This window comes from Mixia osmundae (assembly GCF_000708205.1).
Source record: "Mixia osmundae IAM 14324 unplaced genomic scaffold scaffold_9, whole genome shotgun sequence".
In the NCBI taxonomy this organism is placed as follows: Eukaryota; Fungi; Basidiomycota; class Mixiomycetes; order Mixiales; family Mixiaceae; genus Mixia; species Mixia osmundae.
The window spans coordinates 408,058-433,031 of NW_014575555.1; the positions used below are offsets into that span (position 1 = coordinate 408,058).

At 55.6% G+C, this 24,974-nt stretch overlaps 7 protein-coding genes across 7 annotated transcripts; 1 reads left to right on the plus strand and 6 right to left on the minus strand.

Moving 5' to 3' along the window:
• Positions 1–11: 11 nt before the first annotated feature.
• L969DRAFT_77978 (uncharacterized protein) lies at positions 12–5,646 on the minus strand (the record flags this gene model as incomplete). The annotated part of the gene is made up of 5 exons (XM_014710773.1): positions 5,016–5,646; positions 4,027–4,959; positions 3,799–3,974; positions 3,571–3,748; positions 12–3,542 (listed from the first exon to the last, which is right to left on the minus strand). The coding sequence occupies exons 1-5, from the start codon at positions 5,436–5,438 to the stop codon at positions 12–14; spliced, it is 5,241 nt and encodes a 1,746-aa protein (XP_014566259.1). The 5' UTR covers positions 5,439–5,646.
• Positions 5,647–6,270: 624 nt separating this feature from the next.
• L969DRAFT_52308 (uncharacterized protein) lies at positions 6,271–6,602 on the minus strand (the record flags this gene model as incomplete). The annotated part of the gene is made up of 2 exons (XM_014710774.1): positions 6,271–6,481; positions 6,535–6,602. 2 exons carry the CDS (start codon positions 6,600–6,602, stop codon positions 6,271–6,273), a joined length of 279 nt encoding a protein of 92 aa, XP_014566260.1.
• Positions 6,603–6,760: 158 nt separating this feature from the next.
• L969DRAFT_25576 (glycosyltransferase family 48 protein) lies at positions 6,761–12,948 on the minus strand. The gene is made up of 7 exons (XM_014710586.1): positions 12,316–12,948; positions 10,474–12,260; positions 10,188–10,423; positions 7,988–10,135; positions 7,413–7,932; positions 7,144–7,366; positions 6,761–7,094 (listed from the first exon to the last, which is right to left on the minus strand). Exons 1-7 carry the CDS (start codon positions 12,539–12,541, stop codon positions 6,799–6,801), a joined length of 5,436 nt encoding a protein of 1,811 aa, XP_014566072.1. The 5' UTR covers positions 12,542–12,948; the 3' UTR covers positions 6,761–6,798.
• A 153-nt stretch (positions 12,949–13,101) lies between these two features.
• Positions 13,102–16,909, minus strand: L969DRAFT_89664 (uncharacterized protein). Its single transcript, XM_014710775.1, has 5 exons — positions 16,546–16,909; positions 14,608–16,482; positions 13,408–14,557; positions 13,218–13,357; positions 13,102–13,162 (listed from the first exon to the last, which is right to left on the minus strand). The coding sequence occupies exons 1-5, from the start codon at positions 16,611–16,613 to the stop codon at positions 13,114–13,116; spliced, it is 3,282 nt and encodes a 1,093-aa protein (XP_014566261.1). The 5' UTR covers positions 16,614–16,909; the 3' UTR covers positions 13,102–13,113.
• Positions 16,910–17,469: 560 nt separating this feature from the next.
• L969DRAFT_595953 (uncharacterized protein) lies at positions 17,470–18,179 on the minus strand. Its single transcript, XM_014710776.1, has one exon. It carries the CDS (start codon positions 18,007–18,009, stop codon positions 17,560–17,562), a length of 450 nt encoding a protein of 149 aa, XP_014566262.1. The 5' UTR covers positions 18,010–18,179; the 3' UTR covers positions 17,470–17,559.
• An 83-nt stretch (positions 18,180–18,262) lies between these two features.
• Positions 18,263–21,492, plus strand: L969DRAFT_19171 (uncharacterized protein; the record flags this gene model as incomplete). Its single annotated transcript, XM_014710578.1, has 4 exons — positions 18,263–19,479; positions 19,531–20,913; positions 20,968–21,097; positions 21,145–21,492. 4 exons carry the CDS (start codon positions 18,263–18,265, stop codon positions 21,490–21,492), a joined length of 3,078 nt encoding a protein of 1,025 aa, XP_014566064.1.
• Positions 21,493–21,616: 124 nt separating this feature from the next.
• Positions 21,617–24,949, minus strand: L969DRAFT_52916 (uncharacterized protein; the record flags this gene model as incomplete). The annotated part of the gene is made up of 9 exons (XM_014710777.1): positions 21,617–22,221; positions 22,274–22,575; positions 22,626–22,742; positions 22,856–23,070; positions 23,135–24,087; positions 24,274–24,460; positions 24,516–24,576; positions 24,597–24,726; positions 24,787–24,949. 9 exons carry the CDS (start codon positions 24,947–24,949, stop codon positions 21,617–21,619), a joined length of 2,733 nt encoding a protein of 910 aa, XP_014566263.1.
• Between the last annotated feature and the right edge of the window lie 25 nt (positions 24,950–24,974).

A 24,974-nucleotide genomic window follows, 5' to 3' on the forward strand; every position in this document is an offset into this window, starting at 1 on the left:
ATTGCATATCGTCATGCAAACAGGCCTGACACGAGCTCGTACTGAAGTTGCTCTAGCTGCGCATCAGACGGCACCCGTCCAGCTTTGAGACCAGCAAGCAAGACGGCCTGCTGCACCGCGACAGCCGTCAAGTCGAGTATGTCTGCCTTGCCGAGTTCGGTCTGCACCCTTCGGGGTAATTTCGAGTAGTAGTGCCGCAGACTCGTTTCATTAGCGCCTGTGATGGCCTTCAGAGAATGTTCATTCAGTTCTGCGATACGATCGCCAAGCGTCTCGACGGCGATGTGCGACTGTAGGGCCGCTTGACCTATCCGAGTTATGCAGAGCTGGCTGCCACTCTCGACCCTGATCGCCCCAGACTTCTGTAGTAGCGCGATGGCCTCGTCGACGAGCTGCGTCAGACTGAGCTCCTCACCCGGCAATTGACTGTAGTAGTCCGGGTTTGAGACGAGCCGACGGTTGAGATAGCTACCCGAAAGCAGATCGATGATCTTTTGCTTGAAATTGAAGACATCGACCGCAACGAATCGCAGTATAAACGATGCCAGGCTGTTGACTTCAAGGTCAGATTCAAGACTGAGACCTGATAGCAGGCTGCGCGAGCAGAGCGCAATCTGTGCGGGCGAAGACATCACTAGACAAGTCGCCGTGCCGCCACTAGTTGATGGTATCGCCAGGTCTTGCAGGGCCACCAGATCAGCTGGCGAGTATTCGCAGTGCTGACGCTCGCCATCCTTACTATAGACGCCAAATTCGGTACCAAGAATGAGAACGTGATCGAAGGAGATCTTGTGAGCGACGGCCGCGTCACTAGTAGCAATGAGCACGCGCGCAGCGCCGCTCTTGGACAGACTGCTGGCAATCCGGCGAGCTTTGGGCGACATGCGCGCGTGCATTGCGACAAGCCCTCGCTGAAGTGCCTCATCGGCATCTCCACTGCCGAGCTGACCGGCATAGATATCAATCGTTTCGTGATCGCCTATGAAAGCATCTGGGGCGTCTAGATCGAGCGCAATCATCTTTGACAGCTCTCGAAGCGTCTGCCGACATTGATCTTCTGATGGCACGACGCACAAGATTGTACCTGCTGCTTTGCGAAGAATCTCGTAGGCCGGCCGGAGCATCATTGTCAGCAAAGACGCCGAGGTTGATTGATAGAACGGCCGAAAGTCAGTCGTCAGCGATGTCATCCTGACTGACGGCGCAAAGCTGTAGATATGTCCTGCTGGCACCTCTAGTGTCTGCGCGAGATCGCCAGATGTCTGCAAAGAGCATGCTAAGCCGATATAGCGAGTCTTCCGACGATGGGAGGAGAGCATCGCCAGTGCTAGCTCGTACTCAGTATTGAGCGATTGAAGCTCCTCGCAGATGCAGAGAGCGACATCGGGCAAGCCTGCCGTACCTATAGCCTCACATCGACGGATCAAAGACGACGCGTCAGTGATGAGGATGTCAGGAATGTCTTCACGTTGCCGATCCGCACAGAGCAGCCCAAGAGTATGACCCAGCGGTGTTACAGCTGAGGTGAGCTTTGCATGCGCTAGTCTGGCGCCGGCTGGACTTGCGGAGACCAGCAAAATCTTGTCACCCAGCCTTAGATGTCTAGTCAATGCCAGCTCGCGCACTGTCAGCCGATTGTGAGCGGTAGCGCAAGCGACTAGCACATTGGCAGATGTGTGCATGATCGAATGAAAGATCTGTGTCTCGACAGCGTCGTGCGTCTTGCCGCTGAGCTTGAACGGATCTGCAGCAATCGTGCGAGGATGTTCGAAGAGCGGAACGTCTAAGATTACAGTCGAGTCGTCAGGCAGGGCCGGTACGTGCACATCTACGAGCTCGACATCTTCGAACACATCGCTACCCAGCCAGCGCTCTGAGACCAAATGGACATGCAGAGCCTCTGTCATCGGCTCATGTGTGAGGACAGCGCGGTGCACGAGACTTCTTGTCGTCGATTTGAAGACGAGTCGTGTCGCATCTAAGATGACAGAGTCTGTCGCATCAGTGATCCACAAGTAGAATGGCTGGACAGAAGTGCGCGTCGCTTTCGTCCACTCGAATTGTGGCGTTACAGTGACGGTCAGTCGGAGCAAGTCAGGCGCAATAGGCTGAGCGCGTGTATCTGACATGACCCGGGGAAACTGCTGCGCTGCCAGCTTGACTATGCCGCCCAGTCGATCATTGAGCCGAAGCGCTTCACCCAGATCATGCTCTGTGGCATTTGCAATATCCTCGACGGTATAGTCATCAAGGTACTGGCGAATATTGTACTGCACGTTGCGTGGCAGATCCGTTTGACCGAGCGGATGATCAAACGCCCACATCCGCTTTTCGATGCTCTTGCTCAGATCCAGCATGACGGTAGCCAGCGCAGCGTGCCCTCGGCTCAGAGCAATCTCGAACACTGCGCGCGCAATACGTCCGGCGTTCTGCGCGACATAGCCCTGGTCGCTGATGAGGGCAAAGTCGACCAAAGTGGCGCGGCTGATGTAAGATTGCAAGAGCACATTGACCTTGCCAGGAGTGGTCTTAGTTCCTCCGATGACTTCGCAAGGGATGACGTCGCTAATCAATTTTGACAGTTCAACGGTCTCGGTATCGCGGACTGCAATCTGTTCGAATTCCGTGCTCATGCATAGCAACGCAAGGGCATCTGCGTTCGACATGCTCGGTCGCATACGCTCGTTGAAAATCTCCATGCTTTTGAACCGGATGTAGTAGCGCGATGCGATCGAGCCGACCTCGGTCGGGCGCAGACTGCCTGAGTCTGCATCAAAGCTGATCATCTGAGCTTTCGCAAGAGCGATCGCGGCTTGGGTGATAAGCAGGTGTCGTTTGCTGCCGAGGGAAGGATCATCGACAAGTTCGTCTGGAGAGATGCCGTACGCCATAGGATTCTGCCGGATCCGGACGAACAGATAAGTGTACGATATCCAGCGGACACCCTCGTCAATACTCGTGACCGTTCCCAGCGCAATTTCAGCATTGAGCGAGTCTACTAGACCGGTGACGAAGCGCGACTCTATGGGATGTTGTTGGGTGATGGCGCTTACGTAGTGATCAAGCTTGTCCGCAGTAGTGCAAATATAGCCGACACCGTGAGTCTCGTACTGCGGTCGACCAGCACGACCGAAGATCTGCAGGACGTCAAGGATGCCAAGATCGACAAAGGAACCTTTGCCAGCATCGTACACCTGTGTGCCTTTGATGACGACAGCATAGGCCGGCAAATTGACACCCCAGGCGAGCGTCGCCGTGCAGCACAAGACTTTGGTCATGTTGCTCTCGAAAAGTCGCTCGCTAAGCGTCCGATCGGACCGCAGCATGCCTGCGTGGTGGATGCCGAAGCCATGCGAGAAGAGCTCTTTGAGTTCTCTGTTACGCGATGCGCCCACTTCACGCTTGAAGCCATCGTATCGCGGCAAATCTGCTGCATCAAAGAGGTCGGCGAGGCCTTCCGATGAGGCTTGCTCGCGAAGCATCTCTGCTGTCTTGACCGTGTCCTTTCGAGCATGGACAAAGACCATGACTTGATGTCCTTCCTTGACGAGTGCGGCGACCTAAAGATACGTTCAGTAATGATTCGAGCCTGCGGTTCGCGCTACTCGCCTTGTCAAAGCAAGCCTTATCAAGGTTGGTGCGCGAATCTGGGCTGCCTGCCTTGCCTTTGACGCCGAGGAAGTGCTGCTCAAGTGGAACGGGTCTGAAACTGCCGTCAAAGTAGAACAGCCCTCGATAGAGATTGACGCTGCGCAAAGGTCAGATCCCAGCCTTGGCAAGCGACTCGTGTGCGCGCACCGAAGAAAAGAGGCTACATCGATGTAGTTCGGGAGGGTCGCAGACAATCCAACGATCCTGATCAAGCTCTGACTAGATTCGACTTGACGCAGCGTTCGTGCGACGATGGACTCTATGACCGCACCACGATCATCGTGCAACAGATGCACTTCGTCAATGATCAAAAGCCTGACTTTCTGCGATTGATCTGTCAATCCTCGCGCTATGACGCGCCAAGGCTAGACGTACTGAGGATAACTGTCCTTCCCCCGTCGTCTTGCGAGTCACGACGTCCCATTTCTCGGGGGTAGTGACGATGACGTGAGTCTCAACGATCTCCGACCGCGTGAGTTGCATGTCGCCCGTCAGCTCGCGCACTTTGACGCCGAGCCATGCCATTCTTTTGGACATCTTGCGCACGACTTCAGCGGCCAGCGCTTTCATCGGTGCGACATAGATGATCTTGAAATCGTTATTGCGCATGACGAAGCGATTGTCCGCGGTCTCATCGAGGTCTCCGTATTGAGATATCGCTCGGAGCATTGTCAACATGGCAACGTCCGTCTTGCCCGCGCCTGTCGGAGCAGAGACGAGCATGCTCTCGTTGGTTTGATAGGCAATCGGATAGACCACGGACTGCAGACGGTTGAGCGTCGCATAGCCTGGAAATGAGCCTTTGGCGATCGGATCTAGCTCGTCAATGTGAATCAGGCGCTCGTCCTTGCGCATAGGTAGTTGCCTGGCGACGGGTATAGACACTTCGTCATAATGTTCGTGCGCTTGCCGTGTCGTGCCGACGGGGAGAGTATATTTCTGACCGAAAAATGAGAGCGTCGTGCCACCGTGTGAGGCAGAAGAAGCGTAGACGTTGGGCAGCTTGAGCGCAGTGTCCGGTCTAGCTTCGCTGGTCCACAATGGCCTCTGAGATGCTTCGAGAAGCTGTTGCTCGCGGATTCGCTGCAGCTCTGCAGCGTCGAATCGACCTGACGCGAGTTGGGACGATGCCGCACCATTGGCTGTGTTCTTTTTGCCCTTCTGACCGGCTTTGCGAGCTTGCTTGATAGCGGCGCGCTCGTCAGCTGTCTTGACGTCTATCTGTGGCTGCAGCTGTCTCGTTCGTGGCTGATTGTAAGATGAAGGTTGGTGCGGTGAGTCTGAAGGCTCGCTATGCGCGAGAAGGGCCTGCTCGTGAGCATGAGCACGCTCTTGATCGCTCGTCTCGTGCGGACATCACGCACTGCTTGATCACGTAGCTTGACCTCTTCTGCAATGGCCGGTCGACGAGCGATGATGGCAGGCAAGCTCTCGATACGATCGTAGCCGACGATATCGAGGAGTTGCTCCTGTATGCTTTCGTCATTCGCCGCAGACGCCAAGAGCGCAACAGCTCGATCCATATCATTCCGCTCGAGCAACTGAGCCGCCAGCCAGGCCATCTCGGGCGATCGTTGCCGTATGGATTCATCTTGAGCCCTGTCCTTGCCTTTCGAGCTCTTTCTTGACGAGAAGCGAGTCCACGGATGCTCATCCTCGTGTACGTCTGCGGGCTCGATGCCAGCTTGTTGCAAGAGTCTCCGCAAGCTGTCAAGCACAGGCTCGTCTAGTCTTTGCTTGCTCGTGCTGGCTACAGGCCAAATTTGTGGCCATACAGGTGTCACCATGCTCACGAGGGAGACTCCTTGTGCTTCACTGGTTCCAGCTGATTATGCGGTCACAGGACAGGAGAATGACAGAGGGCTCCACTTGTGGGTGAGTCGTGAGATGCTAGCAAGCCATCGACGTTTGGATTTCGATTGCCTCGATGGCAATACGCGCACGCTGAGTCGATAGACGATTGCTTCGCAGCCTCAGCAACCCATGAAGACATTCGCACCAAACGTTGGTTCACTCAAGCAGGCGAGGAACTCATCTGACCACATCTCGATGCTGACACGAGCTGCTCGCGACCACGAAATAAAGGGCGCAAAGCCGCTAAGATCAGTGCAGACAACAGCGCAAAGACGAGAAGTTGCTGCAGCTNACAGAGTCGGCATGCGAAGCCCGATGACCGCATGAGGTCGGATGTGCAATGNTGCTGCGATGAGAGTGTTGCCTCGTTGCCATATGGCCGCCTTTGCGCTCAGAGTTCGAGNAAACANCNAGCGGCGAGAGAAGGTGGTCTGCCTAGGCTGTTTCGCCATCGGAAAAGCAGTGTGCATTGCCACACTTGCCGCGTCGATGTTGCCAGGCCGCGGTGAAAGTCGAGATTGAGTCAAGTTATCATGCTAGAGCCCATCAGGCGGTCGAGGAGGGGAGGCACATGGCAGAACTGATGCAGATCTCTTTCACGTGCAGTGTTGGCCAGGTCACTAGAAACCAACCGCTGCACGCAANGTCCGCGAACTGACATCGGCAATCCAGCGCAAGTGTTCGTNGACCCATAGCGGAGGCAGTCCTGGGGACTTCTCATCCTAGCGAAGCCTCGTCGCAAAGTGCGAGACATAATACGACTCATCAACTCGCTAGGCAGCAGTATATTCTAGGGGCTAGAGGTAGGGCGAGCAGACCGCTCGAGACAGTTGCCGATGAGCCAGCACCGAAGTCTGGAAGCGACAAACTCTTGTGGTCGGGCTCGAGCGGACGGCTGACGAGGCTGAGAAGAGCTGAGAGTATCGCCAGTGTCGCCGAGGGGTTGGCCAGAGGCCCGCCAGAGAGTCGCCAAAGTCTGTGTTCGAGCGTCAGCATGAGGACGAAGATGGGTGAAGATCACAGACGAACCTTGCCCAGTGATACAGCGATCTGACAGATCTCGCCCCAGTGCTGTGGTGACCTCCTCCGCGTCTCATGATCGCTCACTGGCCTCGCTCGACGCTCTCGCCCAAAGTCTTGCGTGCTGCACTTTTTGGGTCGCGAAAAATATTGCGTAATACAACATCAGTGGCCGCTTTGTTTGTATGGGGATTGGAAGGGAACGATGCACACATTCGAGACAAACACTCAGATTGTGCAAATCTAAAGCTATACAATCGCCATACATCATGTTTAGATGTTGACAGATGGCAGGCTGTCGAGAGTGTGACGGAACACGACAGGAATGACGATGAGGGCGACAAAGAAGGCGAGTACGCCGAGATAGATGAGTGAGTAGGTAAAGACGATCTTTCGCCTTTGAGCTTTTTGTTTGAAGCTGTAAATAGGCGCTCTGATCTGCCGACTTGGTCTGAGCCAGAAGAGCATCGTTGCGTGTGCGCGATCGATGAAGGGGATCAGCATTGGGATCGTCAACATGAACAGCAAAAAGTGGCATGTCAGAAAGTCGGCAGCGAAGAGTGACATTTCTGTGCAAGCTTGTAAGCGACTGTCTTTGATGACAAGCATGGCACATACCGATTATCTTGACAATGTACTCTCGTAGCGGCTGAGACCAGGCGTGGCCTCCGAGACCGCGTCCGTACCACCGTCCCGTCCACCAGGCTCGATTTGCCTCGTCATTCTTCATTTCTCTGCTCATGCAAAGCGCGATGAGGGCCTTGAAGATGAAGCGTTGGATATAGATGACTGCGATCATGCCAAGGATGGCATGGCTGATGTTCCAGCGTTCGATGAGCCACTGCGGCCAGGTCAGCATACTGACAATCTTTATACGGTAGACCTACGAGGAATTCGAAAAAGGCGACAAGGCCGACGACACTGCCGACATGTGCAATGGCGGCGATGACACTGCCAAAGCGAGCGCAGCAGTGACCCATCGCAGGACCGGCAAAGAGCGAGACAAGGAACAGTACTGCCAGCAGGACCGCATTCCAGACGATCGGACCGAGAGAGATGATAGCGATGCGGAGTAGAGCGTTGACTTGCGGATCGGCAAAGCTCTTGACAAACGCGTAGGCAATGACAAAGATCGTCGCGAACATGATGGGCGCTAGGATCTCCGAAAAGACAATGACGCGCCAGCCTGCACGAGGAACATCTGTTGAAAGCTTCTCTGATGGATGACCGAGTCTCTTCTTCTTGAAGCCGGTGACACGCGTGCGAGACAATCGACAATAGCCGATCCACGAGTTGCCATGCGAGCGACTGTTGCCTCTGCTCATCCAGCGCAGGAACTCCCGGTAATCAATGATGAAGTCGCTGATTGAGAACTGGTGGGGATTAAAGATGAAGGGAGCCAGACAGCTACGATTGAAGAAGAGTCAGCACAGACCCTGTTTGGGAGAAGTGACCAACGTACAGAGCAAGGATGGACACCCAGAAGTAGATCAAAAAGTTGGTCCAGACGGTCATGGTCGAGTAGAGTAGCAGGACGAGAGTACGCATGCCGAGATAGATGGAGGGTCCCGAGAATCTCGAGTATAGAATTGCAAAGGAAATGCGCGTTGTTGCAAAACCTCTGCCGGTGGCAATGTAACGAGCGCCGCCAAAGGTCATGTTGGTCAACAGCGAATGCGCTGAGATCTGCGTTCCGAAGACTTCGAAGACGGGCGAAAGCGAGATGAAATGTTTGCCTAGTCGCAGCAGAGCGCGTCCGACACCTCTCTCCGTCAATTCTTGCAAAAAGAGCGGCAGGAACGAGATGAAAAAGACGATAAAGATGGAGATGATGCAGCGCTTTATCCAGTCGAAGACGGGTACGAGGTTGTAGCAGCCTTCGTTGCCAGAAAATTGACCATTGCTGTTATATGTACAAATGTCGAGATTGCTGTTAAGGGTGCCGAGGAAGACCATGACGAACATGAACAGCTGAACCGCCAATATGATGAGTATGTTATTCAAGTAAAACCCTGGATGACCGAAGTAGAAGGTCAGGAAGCGGTCAATTGGCAGTTGAGTGCCAAGGTAGTAGTAATCTCTCGATAGCATTTGTTCGCCCATACCGCTGCCGACTTTGGTCTGGAAATTGAGGATAGTCCCAAAGCCGAGGTCTCGCCCTTTGCCGCATTGGTAGTACTCTGTGTGCTTGATTCGTCCGCCGCGTTCGAACGCGTTCATGCCAGCATAGATGTCTTCTGATAAATGTAAACCCTTTTGCGCTTTCGAGACACCGCCTCGCGTGGTCATAAAGATCGCATTGAGGAAGTCAGGATGGCCATAGTGAAGCTTGCCACCGATGAAAGCAAGGGAGCGAGCGAGCAAAGTGCCAAAAGTCTGTTCCTTGCCGGCCGCCACGTCGCCAAGAACACCAATATGCTCCGAAAAGATATATTCTCGCGCGCCGACGATCGCGACTGGAGGTCTGAGCTTTGCCGCTGCAAATCCTTGAGGCGAGTAAGGGCTCTCTTTGGTTGGATGCAGCTCCTCGAACTCGCCAAGGACGTTGCGAATCTTGATAGCCTCCTCAAGGTAATTGTCCTGGTTGGCATCAATGAGCTGCACATATTCGCCACGATGGAAGATGATGGCATGGTTCTGATTGTCAGACTTGCCATCGCCCAAAATCGGGTTGCCTGGTAGCTCTATACGGAACTTGGGGCGTCGCTTCCCATCTGGCAGGATTTCTGAGTGACCGTCGATGAGTGCAGAATAGATGCGAGGCTCTCCGCCTTGCTTGCTGGAGCGTTCTTCGTCGAGATAGGCAATCTGGAGATCGGGATACGCGCGCAGCAGGAACTCGGTGTTTTCAATCTCTTCCTTGTTGAACTTTGCGTAGCGCTGCATGGAGATGACGAAGCGGAACTTGCGACGAGCCATGCGCTCGAGTTCACGCTCTAGACGTTCCGTATTGCCGCCAAACATCTGGACGACCTCAGGATTTTCGACACGATAGAGCAGCTTGATTGCTTTTGAGTAGTTCATGAAGCCTGAGACGGTTCTGTAGAGAGTCTGTGCGCGTAGAGATGCCCAGATCCGTGTGCGCAGTGTATATTCTGGCGCGGCAGACTTGAAGCCAATCATGTAGAACGGAATATCGTCCGCCTTGCTCTTCGCATCTGCCTTCTCATCGTTGCCTGATCCGTTGGCAAATGGATAACCGCCGAATACGTTTGACTCTTCTGCCAGTATCTTCGTGTCGCGCACAAAATTGTCCCATTCGATCGGATGGAGCTGTTTGAGATATTCGAGCAAAGTAACCCGCGCATTCTGATCTTCTTCTCGGATGATTTCTCGTAGAGACAGCAAGATTTTCTCGCTGTAGTGCGGCGTAAGGACAGTGAAAGTAGGCATGGAATCGACCGGAAGCGCCTCTGGCAGAGCTACCGTGAGCGACTGGGCGAAGAAAGAGACACGCCTTTCGGCTTCAGATCCATGAGGGAAGAATTCAGTCTTTAGGCCCTTGTCCTCCTGCGAGATGAAGAAGATTGGAGCGCGCAGCGTGCGCTTGCCCTCGTTGTCAGACGGCACTTGATGATAGAGCAGACGTTGGACATGATCGATAGACAATCTGTGATGACCTTGTCAGCATGTGCGAGTGAAGCAATCGGAGGAATACGAACAGATGTTCGCGATACATGCTGATGACGATGGCGTTCCAGACTTGCGAAACAAGCACTTTCGGCTTGTAGCGGACTTCCATGTCGCCCGTCGCGAGCAGCTTAGCATAAATCCGTTTGGGTAGTCGTGTGAAGATGTCGCGCCAAGGCGTCCAGACAGACAGACCAAGCGAAAAGGAACGAGCGATACTGAAGACGGTATTCCAGATGACATACCACAGGAAGGTATCGAGGAAGAACTATGCTTCGGGTCAGCATCCGCAAAAAGAATTAGAAGACCTGGACAGACCAATGTCAAGTCCATCAAGAACATGAGTGCTAGGGCGAAGGCCGGTTGCTGCGCACAGAGACCACTGCCGAGGACTTTGTCGCTGCAGTTGCGGACTGTCATGTTGACCATGACCTGGATCGGGTTCTTGAACGAGAGCGTCAGGAAAAAGTAGGATTCGGTAAACTTGCAGCCAAAGACGAGCGTCCACATCATGACACTGGTGAAGCGAGCAGCACCGACGAGAGCCGGGAAAGAAGCAGTGAAGGTCTGATTCGCCAAGTACTTGCGAGCCTTGCCTGCCACACGATCGCCGAACAGCCTGCCCGAAGGCACAATTGCAAACAGAAAGTAGAAGAACACCGATATGCCGAATTGCACGAAAGCGATGATGCGTGCAACCTGTGAGTCACGATTGAAGCCCGCGATATAGACCGTCGGACCAGCTGTCAATGCCAGAGCAACGAGCAGGAAGACGAGTCGGCGACCAAGATGCGATGTGTGATTCCATGTTGTAGGGACGTATGAAAACTCGGCAAGGGTGGCAGCGATCATAATGAGCGAAGCAACGGCGCCTCCAAGGGCGGTCGCTGAGAAGCGCATCGCCAACGTTGGTTCCTTTTCACCAGAGCGCGTGTAAATCTTAGGCGAGTTGTAGGCAGTGTAGAACCAGAACATGGCAATATGGATGACCCAGATGCGATTGAAGTTGACAAGCAGATGCAGGAATGAACGGCGCTCGTAGTATGTCTTGAAGAATGCTCGGTTCCACTCGATCTTATCAAACTTCATGAAGCGCTGCGCAGGTGGTATGTCGACTAGACGGGTACGATCAGTGAGCACGATGCGATTGATGCCCTCGGGATACCAGAAAAGCTGGTTGACATCTTCGTAGCCAATGATGGCCTCGTGATCACGCTCTCTACGTAGGAATTGACCATCGATGACTTCGTAGCCTTGATCACGCAAGAAACGATAGAGCGGTCTGATGACAGCGCGTAGATAGAGACCTTCTGGCACCGGCTCGAGGCGCTCTTGGCACTCCGGAGAGCGATAGTAATCGTCCGCGCATTTGAAGATGAAACATAGGCACTCCGGTGTGTATCTGACCTGAGCTGCCTCGCCCCAGCAGAGTAGGTATAGTGCGATTTGGCGGAGCATATCATACTCTGACATGTTTGCCATGGCCTTGCGCCAGCGCGAATGAGCAGATTCGAGTGTCTTGCCGGCCGCAGTCTGGGGCAAGCCCGTAGTCACGCCCTTCTTTTTCTTGCCAAGCTTCGTCATACCCGGCACAGCCGTGTTGACTTGCCCGATGGCATCGTCCAGATCAAGCTGAGCAGCAAAATACCATTTGCGATAGTTTGCATGTTCACCGCCGATATAATCAGCGTGTAAAGTCAAGAGAGCTTGGGCAGGCGGCATGCGAGACGCGCGCGAGTCAAGCTGAATCATCAAGTGGTCGTACATGTTGCGCATCGAATCGTGCTGGAATCCAAACTTATTCGCCAGATCGATGAAGACATCCTCGATTTCCTCCTTGCTGATCGGTATCTGCGATTCTGCAGACCAAGCAGGATACGGCTCGCGCAGCTTGGAGTAGGGCTGGAAGTCTTGGCTTGGAAATCCGCCGTAGGTAGGCGTAGATGCACCAGACGAGTAGGAATTGACGCCGGCACGGGCAAAAGCAGGAGCAGGTCGCTCTTGCATGAGCGAATCCGTCGAAGGCGCGCCATAGCCTGCCGTGCCGCGCTGATAGACGCCATCGCCCGCTTCAGACTCCGAGTCAAGCTCGTACTTTTTTGTGCCTGCGTGTGTCAATTGCATCAGTACGTCGTAATGCACTGTTCCGATTTGACCTACTGTATGGTGTTCCGGTCTCGCTAGAATACGTCTCGCGGCTGGCGTAACCAGGACCCGAGGGGTTGTTGTAGCTGCCATAGTCTCCCTCCACGGAAGATTGATCGCTGAAGCCGGTGGGCTGTCGCGCCGGGTTGTTCGGTCTTACGCCAGCAAAAGGGTTAGCAGGTGGTTCGCCGGTTGGCGTACGGATATAGGCGGCATCTCTGGCGCCACTTGACTGCGACATACTCTCGGTGTATCTCTATGATGCTGGCAGTCTGCCTGAAGGCCGGGCGATGACACTGAGCCAAGCAAGGCCGATGCGCACGGATTCTCAAAGCTGGATATTCTCGACGAGCCTTGGCAGTCTGCGAGCTGCTCTCCCGGTGCCAGCACGTCGCCAGCAAGCCAAGAAAGTCTTGCTGAGCGACCGCTTGACTCCTTCCCTCGATCCGCGAGGCAAGATTGAGTCGTAAGACCGGACGGCGCACGAGCGTTCTCGAAGAAGGCTCCGAGTGCCTGGCTGGCTGCTGATGCTGCCTGGAGAGGTAGCAGAAGCCGCAGTGAAGCGAGGACTGTCAGTCTCGAAGATCAGACCTTGCCTACCGAGTCTCTGCTCGCTCTCGATCTCGGTATCGGACTAACGCCTAGGGGCGGTGCGCGTCGAAAATGGTGATACACGCGCGCTGTTTTTCAAACGCCACCGGCCGAGGCAGCTGGCCGTGTCATCGCTTTGAAAAAGGGCCATTTGCATGATACAACATGATGCGATATGCTGAACTGATTGCACATGCTAATAAGTGTACTGCAGAGAAGCGGTCAACGCGCTGCGGCAGGTTTGGGCGGCTCGAGAAGTCCAACGCCCCATCTGCAAGCCGATCCCGGATCAGCTTCTACCCATACAGCAAGGCACAGAGGCGTACGATGCGTGGACCCGCTCGCACATGAAACGGAGGTGTGTGGCGCGATCTGATTGCCACTGGTCGAGGGAGAGGAAGCCGCGGCCGTAGTGCATGCATGCTTCTTGATGGAATTTTGTGTAAAGTCGCGAGGAGATCGATGTCTGCGAGGCAAGTCAGCAGCCGCTTGCGGCCATGTACACAGTCAGCCTACCTTGATGCGATCAGCTTCATCCATAGTATTGGACGATTCGCCTTGAACTGGCTCGAGTGTGAACGCCCATTCGTCAGGCAAGACGTAGAGCTCTGCGCCAGAAAGATACATTTGGTAGACGCACGCTGCTTGATTGGTCTGGAAGCGCTCAGTACACCAGGGCTGAGCTTCGCGTGAGATGACGAGATGCGGCGAGTAATGCAGATCGTAGTCGGTCACTTTGTAGAGGTGACTGCCACCACCGATCGTACCATTGACGCCGAGTGATTGACCGCCGCCAGACTCTGCGCTATCCGCAAGTCGAGGATCTGTACGAGCCTTGCGCCAGAGCTGCCAATTGGATGGACCCCGGTTGGCAGCCCACTCTCGGTCGTAGAGCGCAAAGACTGGCCGCTCGGGCACAGTCTCGCCAGGCGCAGCGACCGACACGGGAGGATGCAAGGACGATAGGCCCACGAGCGTTGCTTTGCGCTTTGGCCAGCGGCTTAGAGGAAAGTCCAGCGTCGAGAGATGCTGTTGATAGAAGCGCTTGCCGAGGGGTGCGAACTCCGCCGGCGAGACCCCGCTGAGCTCCCACTCTTCATTCAGTACAGGCGCTCTTTGCTCCCGGAGATCGTCAATCGACGAGAGACTGAGAGCTTCGCCAGCAGCATCGCGTCGGATGGCTGAAAAAACGGGCACAATAACGGCATCATTTGAATCGAGAACCACTTTGCGCACGCTCGAAGCTGCCAGACGTCGACGCAGTCCGTTCGAGGGCAGCAGGCGAGCGTCACCGGCCATCCAGACCATGTCTGTTCGTGCAAAGAAACGAGCGACATTCATGTGGTAGTTGCTGCCCACTGGATGGGCGATGAGCCTTTCATACGTCTTGTTTAGCGAGTAGTCGGATAGCTGCGGCTGCGAAATGACGTGGAAGTCGACCAATTGCTTTATGATACTGTCTGAATTTCTGAGCTCGGAGAGCGTCTTGAGTGTATTGGTTCGTTGCTCAACGTTGCTACTCTGATAAGGCGTCTCATACACGAGTGAGATCGGACCTTGCCAGCGCTTTGCAAATTCGGCCAGCTGCGGCAGCCAGATCTCATTGATGTAAAGACAAGCAGTCACTTCGGCAGTCGACGATGCTGAAGTTGCGCGAAATGCGTAACTAGAGCAACGTCAGTTCTGCAGCTCTGATGATCTTCGCGATCCACTTACGGTTCGACATGCTCGTAGTGTCTAGGGCCTACTTTCGAATGCATCTTACTCATTCGATACGGATGCGAAAGAAGCGAGAGAGGGTCTCGAAGGACGGTCACGTTGGCTCTCCCGACCTGATTGGGCATCGGCAGTACTTCTTCGGCCACTGTTGGCGCGGCGATAGGCTCAAGCTGCTCGGGTTCTTCGTCAAGAACGGCAGCATCGCTATCAATGTCCAGCGACGGCGCCAGCGACGCGGCAACGCTGTCCGGGTTTGGTCGATACCCGACTCCTTGTAGCAGTCTGTCGCGTCCGCCTGTGAAGCCTTGGGCAACTGTCTCGGCCCAATCGTTCAACTTTGCTTGCCCACTCGAATAGGCTGAGTTGGCTGCAAAGACTTGCTGTTGTTCCCTGGCGACGAGGCGAGCCTGGCTTGCGCCACTTGATCGCAGCAGTGCAGACCAAAGCGTAGACGAAAAGTGGAAGAGCGCAAAGATGATATAAGCTGCCGTCAAGAAGCGCAGCACCAAAGCCCGCTTCTTCTTCACAGGCACAACGCGCGAATGCGTTGCACGGGCCTGCACGAGCGCTGTCGTGTCTGGCAGGACAAAGGACGAGAAAGGGCCGAGGACGAGCACAGCTGTCCTCTGCGGGAGCTTAGACAGTCGTCTAGAGTGCGTCGGACGCGGCGCGGGCCCTCTAGACTTGCTCAGCTTATATTCTTCGTCATCGCTGCCTGCCAGAACATCCTCCTTGTCTCTATACGCGCGCATTACTGGTGCGCTGCCTGACGAGGATAGTGCTGACGCTGGCCGCATCCATTTGAACATGCGTAGCCACCGCTTGTCGGAAGTGAGACCGGAAATGCTGCTCGTCGCGCTGCTTGTACTGCTGTTGCTGGTACTTCTGATGCCAGACTTTTCCGTGCCAGCGAAGCCAAGCCCGATGTCTGCTGCATACTTTGCATCCGCCTTAGAGCTTCCGTTGATCGAGGTGAAGCTGGCATGATTAGCCTGCATTGGACTTGGCGCTCTTGCACGGGGCACACTAGGCGAGAAGAGATCTTTTTCCCGTGCTCGGTCTTCTTCCAATGTTTCGCCAAAGGGGATGTAGCGACCCAGAGCGTTCGCATACTGTGCCATCGTGCTACTTGTTGGTGTGTAGCTAGCAGTTGCAGGCAGACAGGCAGAGGTCAGTGAAGGGTATCGTGCGTGATTATCTTGCCGTCTCGGTGAGGGTCGCGATGCCGAGGAGACAGAGCTACCGGAGGGCGTCGTCGGTCGGCTGGGAAGGAAAATGCTTCCGTTGGTCGCGCTAGAAAGTATGCCGTCATGAGTATGCGCGGATGACATAGCTGTTGCAAATTGCGCAGGCGATTGTAGAGACGGACTTGCATCACTTGCGCTTGCTGATGCAGCACTTTGCAGGAATGATACGGTCGCCGGCGTGGTTGCGGGACGTAGCCTTTCGAAGCTGCTGGTCGATGGCCTAGGCGGCGAAGCGAGTCCTATCGTGGGTGACAGCGAGCTCGACATCGGACCGGTCGAAGGCGCAAAAGCTCCTGAGCCCAGCTGGGGAGACCCATCTCGTGATGTCGAATGACCGACAGCGCCATTGCGAGCAGCAGCAGATCCATCAGCAGCATTGAAGCTACCTCGTCGAGAGATTAGCCTGGACGGGCTGCCCGGCGTAGGTGTGCCCTTTTGCACATTGAGCCGCAGATTGGAGCGACCGATCGTACCATCCAGATCGGATGGAACTGTCTTGTTAGCGGCAGGCGTGCCAAAGGAAGTCCATGCCTCATCGTCTTCCTCTGTCTCACGCGCAGTATATAAAGGTTGATCCGGCTGCGCTCCCTCTATGCTGCCACTTGCGCTACCACTGCTGATGCTACTACGATCATGAAGCTCTCATCGTCAGGGACGCCGGCTCACTATAAGCGCTCGGTGGACACACCTGCTCGCTGAGCTCGTCTGACTCCCGTTTCTTTTGAAGGAATTCGTACGCATAGGCCGGGTGGTCATAGCGGCCTCTCGTCAAGCGAGCGCGTTCTACGTGTAGACTGTTTCCTCTGACGATCCGTGGCCTGCCACTGTGTTGTGCGATTGTGCAATGCGTGCGTGGTATGTCTCGTCCGAAACGAGCGAGCGGAAAGGGTCGTGCGCGGCCACGGTGGAGTGAAAGCGAGCGTGTCTAGCCCTAGCAGATCATGCACATATCGTCCCTCGCTGTCCGGTCCTCTGCAGTCTCCCAGGCCTCTCCTAATCTGTCTTTGCGCAGTTGCTCGTGCCTTTGTTGATGTCGCTGCGCTTCCGTCGCGCTGGCTGGCTGGTTCACGGTTCGCACAAAAAAAAAAAAGAGAGACGCGACGCGCTTTCCAGCCTCTCAATCGTGATCATGATTGGCAGCTCGATCAAGTTGATCGGATTATGGCAATGTACAAGTGGGTTGGAGTGCTGAGTATGGACGTCATGGCGCCGCTCAGCGATGGCATCGCTCGATGTATGACTGCCGATGTAGGCCAGCGCTTCGATAGACGATGAAAGTGCTCGCGTGTATCTCGTTAGCGAAGAGCAGAAATGCATTTGTGACAGTGATCGTGTATTGTTGTATACCTGCGCATTCGCAACATTGCGCGTCAGAACGGCCTGAGCGCACACCCCAAGGCCCAGCATCAGTGTTTGCGAAGCAGGTGTGTATGCGGAGAAAGCAACAAAGAGCTTGTCACTCAAATTTAGTATCATCAAAAGCATCTTCGGTGGCTTGCAGACGGAGTTGAGACTTCACTACCGCGGCAGTACCGAATCTGTCGGCGCATACACTTGGCTTAGGTCCAGATCAGGCCGGTAGCGTGACGTTTGAGCGCGTTGCAAAGTCAAAATCGCGCTTCCCGCGAGAACAACTTCTATCTGCCGAAAGCGTGGAGCGCGCCGCCGTAAGCAGGCAGAGACCCAGGAGAAGAGGATAAGCTCAAGTGGAAGTGTCTGAGCATACAATCCACTGGGATCGCGGGCGAGTGATCTGCAGCAAATTAGATCTGCAGGTCCGTCCCCGAACGTAGAAGGGATCCGCACGACGCCTCGCATGCGACGTGCCTGTTGACTTGCATCTCTGTCTGGCCATCCTTGTGGGTCGACTCAACTTCGCCGTCGCAGCTCGCCGTGTCTGTCGATCTCCTAGGCAGCCTGCTGGAAACCAGCGGGGCAAGCATTCTCGAGAGGCAAGGGAGCAGTTGTCGGGGAATCTACCGGCTCGAACTGCTGACGAGAGTTGTGAGAGACTTGGGAGAGGGTGACTGCCGTCGTTGCAAGGAAGCGGCAACTCGTGTGAGCGGAGACAGTCACGGCAACGCGCCCAAGGAGCGACGACACTCACGCCTCCGAGGCTCCTCGCATCTTCACGCAACGCATATACGCACATACAACGCCCGTCGGCATATCACAGCTATCATGTCACGCACGTCTGTCCGGTCAGAGCAACAAGCTGGCAGATAAGACTGCTCCAGACATCACAAGCTATCGCAAGCAACTTCCAACAAATTTACGCTCAAACCTCGCTGGCCACGTACGTGCAAGGGGGCCCGATCCTTCGTCGATTCAGAGCGCTGTTGTCCATCATCGACTGAGCATTGCGCATTCGACGACAACAGTGCTTCTACGCTGATCACAACAAGATGGCTTTTGGCCCAGTCTGTGCAGTAGCTCAGGACAAGACAACGCTTGTGTTCTCTTCGTCTCCCGCACCCATGCAGCGCCATACAGATGCACGCTCGGGAGCGCCTCTACGATTTTCATCACCCGCTGCGCGGCAAGATGATTCAGCAGCCCGTCTGGCGCCACGACGTTCAGGTGCCGGCGCTGTCAGGGTCAGACCCCAACGTACAGCCTCGTCTCAGGCGAGCAGTAGCAGTGGACCCCTTTCCGGCCACGAAGATTTCACTGAAGCCAATCTCAAGAAGCGTAGACGGAAGCGCGCACCCGTCTCGCTCACTGTCGGCCCGCCACCTGCGTTCACGTTCGTCGATACGGCCTTTCGAGGTGTCTCCTCAGCGCAGGATCTGCCATCAAGTCCAGTCTTGCCATCGGACTCTGTCGCGGGCGATGAACGACCCTCCGGCGGCCTGACTGTACGGCCGACTTTGCTGGACAGCAGACAAGACTGGAGTGACGGACTCGAGCCACCGCTGCAAGCTCACGAGGACTCACTAGACGAGCAATCGCTCGACCTCAGCTTTGCATCTGGCATGTCCATCACTACACCCTGCACTGAAGAGCCGCCGTCAGGCATGGGCAATTTGCTAGGCGGACATGATCTACTCTCTGGCATAGATCCACGAGCGCAAGCTAATCTGCTCAACGCATCACAAGACTCTTCATCACCTCACCTGATGGACATCTCGCCTGCTCAGCCGGTCGGACTGCCAGCCCCAGCGGGCATGCCTCTGCTGCCGCATGCTACTCTGCTTGCTACCTCAGCCGAACAAGATACCTCCTCCTCGCCCGATCATTCGCCGCTAAAGTCAATGATTGCTACCAGAAGACCGCTGATGGCAGCCCGGCCGGCCTTCAGCTCATCGCTCAGCTGTGGATCCACGCTCTTCGCGGACAAATTGGCTCACAGACCCAAGCTCGATAGCAATGGTCCTCGCGTTTTCGGTCGCGAGTTGTCGCCTAACAGCCTATCGCCGCACCATGCGTTGCAGAAGGTGGCAGACAACCTTGTCTCGGCCAAGCCCAGTACCTTTGGGCGAGCGCAGAGTGAAGCTACTCTATCTCTCAGCTACAAGGCGCGTGATGCAAGCTATCAAAAGCCATCGCTATCTGCTGGCTTGCCCAAGCGGCCTTCGATATCTCCCTGTCCGGTCACAAAGAAGACGTCATCTTTTCAAAGGTATGCCAAAGTGTGCCCTCTGCCGTGTGAGCTATCTGACTTTGCTCGCAGTCGTGATCGAGCGCGTCAGCTCGGTCAGGATCTAGCCGGCCCAAAGATGAGCAGTGCACCGGTCCTGCCAATCAAGTCAAGACCTGCCGTTTCACATCAGAAGCGCCTGTCAGAACCTTCCGTGCCAACCTATCGCACGCTCGCGTCGCAGCTATCAGATTCAGCCACCGGACTACCCAACGTCGCAGAAGCACTCACTCCGGACGCAATGGACATCGATCCTGCCTCACCTGCCGGCTACTTCTCCGCCAAGATGAAGCAATCTGTGCCGCCGCCATCGATTAAAAAGCTAGCCACGCTCATCTTGCCCCAGAGCAGCCCTATCCCTCAGGTGCCGGACAGCTTCGGCGACCTGTTCAACGATCTCTCGCCAGTCGCAATGACCTATTCCACTCGCAAACGCGATCGAGCAGAAGATGAGGATCAGATGAGTATCTGCACATCCCCAGACTCGCTCACGGTCCCATTGCCGAACGACCGAAGTACAAATCGCACAGCATTTGCTCGAGCTCAGACCACGCTAGGCATCGGCAACAGCTCTCAACGACGGTTGACCAAGCGACCTTCGCTCTCGTCGTTTGTCGAGCACACGGACGCACAAGAGGCACACCTAGTCAGACACAAGACATCCAGCTCACTCCCGTTCGCAGCGCTGGCGGCCCAATCTACGTTCCAGCACGCCGATGATTCGCCAATCAGATTGGACCGACAGACCCTGAAGATGCGACGGGCGCAGTCCGTCTGCGCTGCACCAGCCATTGTCGTCACGCGAGATCAGCGCGTCATGCCCAAGCTCAGCTTGCTCAACAGCCCCGGTCCCTTCAGCGACGGGATCGAAGCCTCGCCGTGTGTTCGTCCGCCGATGCGTGGTCGATCCTTGACGCCCGCACTGGATAACCACTCTGCACACTCTGAGTCGCCACCTCGCGACGACAGGAGATCCGCATCTTTCCAAGGTGTATCTCAACACCCAGCACATGAGGTCCAGCTACAGAACCCGCTTTCATCGCCCGAGCTCACGCTGCAGTTCGGCATGAACGAAGCTGAAGGCAAGGTCTTGCCGTGCCACAACGTCAAGAGCGACGGCCTCATGCGCATCACCGCCCAAACGCTCAAGGACGTTCTGTCTGGCGTCTACGATGGCCGTGTACAGCAGACGACCATTGTCGACTGTAGATTCGATTATGAGTACATGGGCGGTCATGTCAGTGGCGCGATCAATCTAGCGAGTCAGGATGCGGTCGAAGACTACTTCCTTTGCGCTGGCGACGGCTACAATTCTACCGGTCCAGGCAGACTGCCCGAACCATCACGCAGTGGCCAGCCGCTGCCCGCTCTCCTCATCTTCCACTGTGAATTCAGCGCAAAACGAGCGCCAACAATGTATGTCTCCTCGTCTCCAAGCTTTCGCGGATGCTGACCGCATGATGCTGACAGGGCTTGTCATCTGCGAAGTAAGGATAGGACCCGAAACGTGCATGTCTATCCCGCTGTGCACTATCCGGAGGTCTACGTACTGGAGGATGGCTACGAGGGCTTCTGGAAGCAATATCCTGCAAGTCGCTCTGTTACGCCGCGCCGGAGTATGATATGCTAACGAGTATCTGCTTGCAGGACCTCTGCATCGGTGGCTACGTCCCCATGGACGATCCCAAACACCGCACGCATCGCTATGACCAGCTCAACAAGTTCAGAACCTTTGATCGCGCCAAGTCTTACACCTTTGGTCAACAGGCGATCGCAGTCGAGCCAGCTCAGCAAGCATCTCGCAGGCTAGCAGACATCGTCGATCTGACCTCGAGCCCTTCGGGCACTGATAGCCCGATCGGCAAGGCTCAGCTCAACCGCTTCAAACAAAACAAGGCCGGCTTGCTCAAATTTGGCTCTACGGCGAATTCAAAGTCTGGGAGCCGTAAGCCGTTCGAGCGGGCGACCACAACAGCCGGACTCTTCCGACAATGATCACGACAGTGTAGATCAGCTCGATGTTGTTCTTTGCTGTCAGCATTAGATGTATTCATTTAGGATTCTGCCGAGCGAGTGATGCCAGACGAGATGCACCTTCGTACAACGCTGACGCTGACGCTCATGAGTCTTTCTTACTGTCTGCAGATTGTCCACCGATCATCTTATGTTCTAGCCCTCTGAGCAGCTCGATCGAATTGAGCGCGTTGATGCTCATGAGAGCGGCGGGAATGAAGATGAGGACCATGATGAGAATGGAGAAGATGAGGATCGGGTTGACAAAGGTGTAGCGATAGCTCAGGCCCGAATTGGGGTCTGGCATCTCTTGCACACGAGGAGCTGCCTGAGATGGCATCTGGTCGACCTCTGCATCTTCGAGTACGCCCTCTGAAGTGTCAGGACTGAGCGCTGCGCCAGAGTTCTCCCAAGACTGTCGGGATGCCGCGGCTTGGGGTGCTTCGCCTGAAGCGAGCGGCAGATGACTCTGCAATACAGAGCTCGGTGAGGTGTACTGCTCGAGGCTGCCGTTCATCTCCGCGTGCTCTGCATCGAGATAGCTTGGTCGAGCATCATAGGCAGGCGATAGAGCAGGCTGATCGGTCGCTGCATCAGCCTCATTGTCGATCTCGAGCTGTCGTCTGCGCAATCGGCGTCGAAGGGTTTGTTCGCCCACAGTCGACACAATGACCGACGGGTCATCGCTCAGCAGCGTAGCCAGCCGCTCATCTGTCGTACTCAGTCTGAGCATGCGCCTCTGCAGAGTCAAAGACAGACGTACTCAGCTTGCGGAGGATGTCCTTGCGCGAAGAGGTCGAGGCTGACTTGAGCTGCTTCGAATCGCTCTCGAGGCTGTGCCAGGTCATCTCCGAATCGTCATGACAGCGAGTGAGAGCATCGATCCGCCTCAAGCTGTCCTTGCGCGAGCAGTAAGGCACATGGATTCGTGAATCTGCAGCGTGGTAAGGCGCCTTGAGTGTGGTGAGGTGGGCAATATCGTCCGATCGCAGGTGAGGTATCGTTAGCAGGGTGAGGGACGGCCTGCTCTCCGCACAAGGAGCGCTCGCACTCTCCCGAAGCATCCTGTAGCTCGTCGATCAGCGAGGTCAAGGGCTGTCCTTGAACGATGTCACCCTTCGCTTTGCCAAGCCAGGAAGGGCGCTGTGTCCAGGAACGCATGCGCAGAGGCGGCAGCGGCTATCGCTAAGCAAAGTGAGCGCATCATTGTCGCCTTGAGACGTCCTGATCGTCTGTCTCGCGCGCCGGCCGTACCGAGCTGGACGAGAGTCGCGACGACGTGCGACGGATCGAGGCAAAGGGAAAAGACATAAAGTGCATCGAGTCTACAGAACACTAGGCGTACAGACGCTTCTCGTAGTTGGTCAGGCCATGCACGCCCCCCTCGACCTGAGCAGAAGCAGTCCGCAGCTCGAATCTGAGCTTGCCAGAGATGGCCTCTGAGCGGAACTGCGCCAGGCTCGAGACGCCAGCATCTTGGAGCGAGTGTTGCAATGCAACGTAGAGGTAAGGCAGGAAAGTCTTGAGCGAACCTCGATCTTGTACAGCTCCTGTGACGCCCTGGATGAGGATTGATCAGATCGGATGCACGCACATGAGCAGGCGGGCAGCAGGGGTGACCTACTTGGGCAACTCGCACGGTATCGCTCTCGGAAAAGTATCGTGACGTGGCAGCATTGTCGACTTCGGACTCGGCCAACGCCTGCTGGACCAGCGCCTTGGTACTCGCATTCTGCTTCTGGCCTTTCTGTTGGTGCTCCATTGCATCGATACTGCCCATACCGCGGTACTTCTTGAGCCGTTTCCCTTCGTGGTAGAAGAACTCTCCCGGCGATTCTGTCGTGCCGGCGAGCAGGCTGCCCATCATGACAGCCGAAGCGCCGAGGACGAGCGCCTTTGCGATATGTCCGACGTTTGAGATACCCCCATCTGCGATGACAGGCACGCCGAACTGGTTGGCAAACTCTGCGACGGCAAAGACGGCAGTGCCTTGCGGTCGACCGACTGCAGTGACCTCTTGCGTGATGCAGATCGATCCGCTACCCATGCCCACGCGCAGACCATCAGCGCCGGCCTGAATGAGCTCGGCAGCTTGCTCCCGCGTGACGACATTGCCCGCGATGACTTCGAGCGTGGGATGGGTGCTCTTGATCCACTTGATCATGTCGATCTGGTAGACCGAATTGCCTTGCGACGAGTCGAGCACGACGATATCCAGACCGGCCTCGACGAGCAAGTTGAGCCTATCGCGATCAGGCTCGCGCGTGCCCACAGCTGCAGCACAGTAGAGCTGTTTCGATTCTGGCTTCTTGGACGCGAGCGGGTAGTCTTTGTTCTTGAGCAGATCCGACCGGGCGAGCAAGGATCGAAGCCTGCCGTCTTCGTCGATGACGGGTAGCTTGCCCTTTTTCGAGTCTCGCAGGACCTTGTTGGCCTCTTCGAGGGTGATGCCTTCGCGTGCAACGACAAGCTCGCTTCGTGGCGTCATGACGGACTCGAGACTGGCTGTGCTTGACCTGAACTGGATGTCTCGCGCAGTGACTATGCCCAACAGCTTGCCCTTGAGCCTGCCAGTATCTAAAGCGATCTCGCGTGAGCATAGGGACGATTGAGATGCGGCGATGTGAACAGATTCAGTGGACATAGATCAAAGGAGTCCACATGGGATTTATCCCGATTTGCGGTAGAACGAAGGTAACTGAATTGAGATTTCTCATCACGATAGAGCAGGGTTGGGTGATGGCATGCTGCTCAAACGCTCACCTGTGACGGGAATACCGGAGTAGCCGTATCGCTCTTTGACGTCTAGGACATCTTGGACGATGTGGCTTGGCTGGAGACAGACTGGATCCGTGATGAAGCCGTTCTCGTACTTCTTGACTGCCTTGACTTGCCGTGCCTGTTCGGTGGGCGACATGTTGTGATGGATGACGCCTACGCCCCCGAGAAGCTGGGACAATGCAAAGGGGTCAGCAGGCGCCAAAGGGGACGCGTTCCTGACTGACCGCCATTGCCACCGCTGTCTGGTACTCCGTGACTGCAAAAAATCGTGGACCGTCAGCTTGCCTGTCAGCTGATGACACTACGATTTGCCTGTGTCCATAGGCGAAGACATAAAGGGCGTCTGCAGCTTGATGTTGCGCGTCACATGCGAGTTGAGCGTGACGGCACTAGCGGGAAAGTCGATGTGGCCCGGCAGTACAAGAAAGTCATTATCTATAAAGGATGACGAACTCATATGAGCACCCCCAGAGGTGGTTCAAGGAGCCAACGTACATGTGAGACCGCCGTGCTGACGCGAATCCATGAGCTCTCGCAGGGAGAGTCCATCCCCCCTGGTGTAGCTCGCAAGATGTGCTACTGCCTGGGAAGGATCGAGGAAGCGCGTTCCGTTGGAGGTAGACGCTTTAGGCGCCACATCCTCGCTCAAGACGACCATCTCGGCAGCGTCGAGCGAACTTTGG